The following is a 6,000-nucleotide window of genomic DNA, read 5'->3' on the forward strand; positions in this document are numbered from 1 at the left end:
TTATAGTTATCGTGCTTGGTGTGAACGGGCCTTTAGACCTCTCTGTAGCTACCATCTGAAACCCTAGAGACCAATTTCAACACCTGAGCAACAGCCTAACAACCAATAAGAACGCTGTAACAACAACAACCTGGCTATCATCTAAAATCCTTGAAAGCAATTTGAACACCTAAGCAACACCCTAGCAACCAGTCAGAATGTTGTAGAAACAATGTAGGTAACATCTGAATCCCTAGAAACCACTTTGAATATCTAAGCAACAATTTAGCAACCACTCAGAACTTCCATAGCAACATTTTAACTACCATTTGAAACCCGAGAAACCACCTTAAAGAAACCAATTAGACCACCTAAGCAACACCCTAGCAACCACTCAGAAAACTGTAACAACATCCTAGCTACCATCTGAAACTGTAGAAACAATTGTGACCAACTAAGCAACAACCTAGCAACCACTCTGAACACCTTAGCAACCACTTAAAAAATCAATCACTTAGCAACATCTATCTTAAACTCTAGAATTCACCCTGAACACCTTACCAACCACTCAAGTTTCAGTTTCCACATCAGTAGAACAGACAAAAACACAAAATTACACTATCAAAACCCTAAGAAAAGCCAGAATAACAACATAAATGGTACTTTTCAAATAAAAACATTTTAGTCTTCATGCCAGGATGATGTTGTAAAAATATAAATATACAATACAGCACACAGTGAAAATGTTAATGTGAATCACTCTGTGTGAATACTGTTTTTGTCAAAATTTTAGTCTTATCAGTCTTAACACATTACATTTCTCACGACATAAACGGAGGCAACAGGAGGAATACGGTTGCTTTCCAAAAGACCTGTCCTGGAGCAGATGAAACATTTACATTTAGTAATTTAGCAGACGCTTTATGTACAAAGTAGAAGCAATCAGACCAATGAGAGAGCAACAATATACAAAATATAAGTGCTATGACAAGTCTCAGTTAGTATAGTACAGTGCACATAGCAAGGTTTTTTTTTTATTAGACTGAATAGAATAGAATAGGTAAGTGCTAGTATTAATTGGTCAGGTGATGATGGTGAAAAAGATTTAGTCTTTAAAAAGTCTTTAGATGTTTTTTGAAAATGGCTAGACTCAGCTGCTCGGATTGAGATAGGCAGGTTGTTCCACCAGCTGGGGACAGTCCAGGAAAAGGTCCGTGAGAGTGATTTTGTGCCTCTTTGGGATGGCACCACGAGGCATCGTTCACTTGCAGAACGCAAGCTTCTGGAGGGTGTGTAGGTCTGAACTAGCGAGTTTAGGTATATTGTTGCAGCGCCAGTGGTTGTCTTGTAGGCAAGCATCAGTACCTTGTATTTGATGCAAGCGGCTATTGGCATTCTGGATCAGTTGCAGAGGCTTGATAGTACATGCAGGAAGGCCCGCCAAGAGAGCATTACAATAGTCCAGTCTGGAGAGAACAAGAGCTTGTACAAGGAGTTGTGTGGTCTGCTCTGTTAGGAAGGGTCTAATCTTCCTAATGTTGTATAAGGCAAACCTGCAGGACCGGGCCATTGTAGCAATATGGTCTGTGAACTTAACTGATCATTCATCACAACTCCAAGGTTCATGGCTGTCCTGAAAGGAGTTATGGTTGACAAACCTAGCTGTATAGAGAGGTTGTGATGAAGTGCTGGGTTGGAGACCACGAGCAGTTCTGTCTTAGCAATGTTGAGTTGAAGGTGATGAACTTTCATCCAGCCAGAAATGTCTGTCAGTCAGGCTGCAAAGTGAACAGCTACTGTCGGATCATCTGGTTGGAATGAGAAGTAGAGTTGAGTGTCATCAGCATAGCAATGATAGGAAAAGCTGTGCTTCTGAATGACAGATCCTAAAGATGACATGTAGATGGAGAAGAGAAGTGGTCCAAGCACTGAGCCTTGAGGAACCCCAGTAGCAAGAAGTTGTGACTTAGAAACCTCACCCCTCCAAGACACCCTGAAGGACCTACCAGAGAGGTAAGACTTGAACCACTGGAGTGCGGTTCCTGAGATGCCCATCTTCATGAGGGTGGACAGGAGGATCTGGTGGTTAACTGTGTCAAAAGCAGCAGACAGATCCAGCAAGATGAGTACTGAGGATTGGGAAGCTGCTCTTGACAGTCTCAGGGATTCAGTAACTAAGAGCAGTGCAGTCTCAGTTGAGTGGCTGCTTTTAAAGCCAGATTGGTTGCTGTCCATGAGGTTGTTCTGTGCAAGAAACATAGAGAGTTGGTTGAACACAACTCGCTCAAGTGTCTTTGCATTGAACGGAAGAAGGGATACCAGTCTGTAGTTTTCTAAAAGTGCTGGATTTAGAGAGGGTTTTTTAAGCAGTGGGGTTACCCGAGCCTGCTTGAACGCTGTGGGAAATGTACCAGAGTGAAGAGAGGTGTTGTTAATGTGAGCACGGGTATAACTGAAGAAGAAATGACCTGAAGGAGGTGAGTGGGGATAGGATCAAGCGGACAGGTAGTAGGATGATTGGAAAGGATAAGTTTAGAAACATCTGCCTCCGAGAGTGGAGAGAAGGAGGAGAGAGAATGAGTATTTGTGGTTATGAAGTTTTTGACAGTTTGTGGTGTGGAAAATTGGTCGCTGATGGTTCTTGTTTTATTTATGAAGAATATTGCATAGTCATCAGCAGTATGAGTTGATGAAGGAGGGGGTGGAGGAGGACAAAGAAGAGAAGAAAAGGTTTTGAAAAGCGTGCGAGAGTCAGAACAGTTGTTAATTTTGTTGTGGTAGTATGTCGTTTTAGCAGTGGAGACATTTGCAGAGAAGGAAGAGATCAGAACAGTTGTTAATTTTGTTGTGGTAGTATGTTGTTTTAGCAGTGGAGGCACTTGCAGAGAAGGAGGAGAGGAGTGACTGATATACACTAAGGTCAGTAGAGCTTTTTGATTTGCGCCACTTCCTCTCGGCAGCACTGAGTCTAGAGTGATGTTCCCGGAGCACATCAGACAGCCAGGGGGCAGAGAAGGTGGTGCGTGCTGGTCTGGATGAAAGGGGGCAAAAGTTGTCTAAGCAAGATGTTAGAGTGGAGCAAAGAATGTTTGTGTCCAATGCTGAAAACTGAGAGGGTGGAGGAAGCGAGGATGAAACCATAGAGGATAGGTGAGTGGAAGAGAGCGAACGTAGGTTACGCCGAAAGGTGACCTGCGGAGGAGTGTGCGTTGTGTCCGGAGCTAGTGTGAGGTTAGAAGTGATGAGGAAGTGGTCTGAGGTGTGCAACGGTGTAACTAAAGTGTTGTCCGTTGAGCAGTAGCGTGTGTAGATAAGGTCCAATTGGTTACCTGATTTGTGAGTAGCTGTAGTAGACACGCGCTTGAGGTCAAATGAGGCAAGCAGTGTGTTGAAGTCAGTAGCCTGTGGTTTATCTAGGTGGATGTTGAAGTCACTGAGTAGTACCAGAGGAGTACCGTCCTCAGGGAAGTTTGAGAGTAACACATCCAGCTCATTTAAGAAGTCACCCAGTTGACCTGGGGGACGATAAATAACTACAAAATGGATTTTAAATGGGTGGGTAATAGTAATTGTGTGTGATACAAATGAACAGTTGCCAGTAAGTGATGGTAGACTATCAAATTAACATTCTTTGGAAATAAGTAGACCCATCCCTCCACCCTTCCCAATCGGGTGTGGGGTGTGGGAAAAAGTGAAATTAGTGGAGAGGGCTGCAGGAGTGGCATTGTCCTCAGGTTTGATCCAAGTCTCAGTTAGGGCCATGAGGTTGAGACTTGAATGAGTAGCAATAGATGACGAAGTCTGCTTAGTTTACAGCAGACTGGCAGTTCCAGTTCCTCTCTCTGGTAGGTAAATACATTGAAGCGGAAAGGAAATTCCCATTAGCAATGAATGGCTTTAAGCTAATGTCTTAATGAAGGAGAAAAACTGGAATTACTACATTGAACAAAGACTTACCTCAACTCTGCTAACTGTTATTCTCACTTACATGTTCAGTGATGTAGAAGTAACCAAGTAATCGGCAAAATGTAAGGTAAGTAAGGTATAGTTCATCCCAAAAATGACCATAATGCCATTTTTACTTGTCTTCATGTAGTTGCAAACCTGTATGACTTTATTTCTTTGGAACACAAAATAATAGTTTTTGATAATGATAGTAAATGGGATAGAAAAAGCTTTGGACCCCATTGACTTTTATCTTAATGGACAAAAATAAATAAATAAAATAAAAATATCTTATTTTGTGTTCCACTGCAGAAAGAATACATTAAATGCAAGCAGAAAATTTAAATGAAAAGAATTGCAAATTGAGATGAATAACTGATACAGACACATTGACCGTTTATTTACAAAGCAATTTAATATAAAGTAATTAAATATATATTTGTAAAAAATAATTTCATGTTGACGTGGGACATTGGTAATCTATGTATAAAATAATTGCTCTACCTGATTAAATATAAAACTAAAGATTACAGTTAATAATTATTGTAACCAATATCGTTTCCATTCATTTTTAATATTTCTTAAAAAAAAAAAAAATTCTAGAAAAGGGGGTTTCATTGTACAACCCGGTTTTCCCCGTGTTTACATCGCATGACCAGATACATACTATGCCTTTTATCTTAGAAACTCACCTTATTATCATTATTAGACACTTGCAATTACAGAATAAATTAATAAAGGGTGACAAATAAATGCATAGTGCATAAACAGGGCATTTCATCCATGACATCTGCAAATAAAATCTTTTGCATGATGCAGCATCCATGCTAATAGGTCCAAGTCATATCAGAGACAGAAATAAAATTACTTGGTGCTCCATTTTGAAACGTACGCAGATAATCTATGCAAAACTAACCGAATACCAGCTCTTCTCCTGACTTTTTCTATTTGTAGCGTTATTATGGGCATTTAAAATGACCCAATTCTTAAAAAATGTAAAAATGTATTTTATTACAGTGCAAGATAACAAGAGTGCAAGTATTAAAAACAACACAATGCATGATGTACATGCATTAAATAATATAATTTAGGTCTATAAAAAGCTTTTTGGTTAAATTCTAAAAATACAGCAAAATACACTTGAAAAAGTGTCACTTTTTTAAAATGAAAACACTAATGTACTCCATTGAGGAAATGTAATGTTTGACTTCAAGCTGATCGTTTCTCCACACCCTGTTTAATGCCTAGCACCAAGTGTAGGAACCAGTTGAACTGCACCGTCCAACCCTTGTCCCGGCAGATCTCGATTTGGTCCAAGAAGTGTTGTTTGGCCTCGTCCTCCGAGCGTCCGACCGTCAGAGCTTCCCGTATGTACTCGATGTCCTCCTTGCTGGTCAGCTGAGGCATGCCGGTCATCAGCATCATGGAGAACAGGATGATCAGCAGGTTGGTGTGGTGTCTCAGAGCCAGGTAGGCCTTCAGGCAAATGCTCTGCGATTATGAGGGAGATTACGTTTAGTCACAGCAGAGGAGTCTGTTGCTAACAGGTGATATTGTATGAACGTACCTGAAACTGGAGGAAATGAGTGCTGCTTTTTTTGCCCGTTGTGCTCATCACATAGAGAAAATCAGGAGTCAGCACAAAAGGAACTCGCTCCTTGCTGATCCCCATGAAACTCTTGTAGTTTCCAAGTATGTGACCGAAATCAATGTGGAATAGGTTACCTAGTTGAAAACACATGCATTTTGTTATTGTTCCTTGAACTGGTTAACTAATGAAACATTCAGGTTTCAATACAAGTTGAGCTCAAACATCAGCATTTGCAGCATAATTTTAATTCGCATAAAAAATATTTTTTATATAAAGCAGATATCAAGAGTGCACAATGCAAACGAATGGGGCCAATTTTTGGAGGTTGTAAAATTTTTAGCTTATATAAAAGCACTTACACAATTCTTCTGTTAAAACTTGTGTATGATTTGAGCTGTAAAGCGGTTTAAAATCTGCATTTTTACAGTCGTTTTGTGGTTTTAGAGTTTATGGCGTTAAAAGTTGTAAAACTGGTTATAACTTTA

The 6,000-nt window shown here is 40.1% G+C and overlaps 1 protein-coding gene across 1 annotated transcript; it reads right to left on the minus strand.

Annotated features, from left to right (window-relative positions):
- Positions 1-4,375: 4,375 nt before the first annotated feature.
- LOC107584052 (phosphatidylinositol 4,5-bisphosphate 3-kinase catalytic subunit gamma isoform-like) lies at positions 4,376-5,704 on the minus strand. Its single transcript, XM_016270459.1, has 2 exons — positions 5,492-5,704; positions 4,376-5,415 (listed from the first exon to the last, which is right to left on the minus strand). Exons 1-2 carry the CDS (start codon positions 5,663-5,665, stop codon positions 5,134-5,136), a joined length of 456 nt encoding a protein of 151 aa, XP_016125945.1. The 5' UTR covers positions 5,666-5,704; the 3' UTR covers positions 4,376-5,133.
- Positions 5,705-6,000: the final 296 nt, after the last annotated feature.

Source organism: Sinocyclocheilus grahami, unplaced genomic scaffold (genome assembly GCF_001515645.1).
Source record: "Sinocyclocheilus grahami isolate Dianchi unplaced genomic scaffold, SAMN03320097.WGS_v1.1 scaffold56.1, whole genome shotgun sequence".
In the NCBI taxonomy this organism is placed as follows: domain Eukaryota; kingdom Metazoa; phylum Chordata; class Actinopteri; order Cypriniformes; family Cyprinidae; genus Sinocyclocheilus; species Sinocyclocheilus grahami.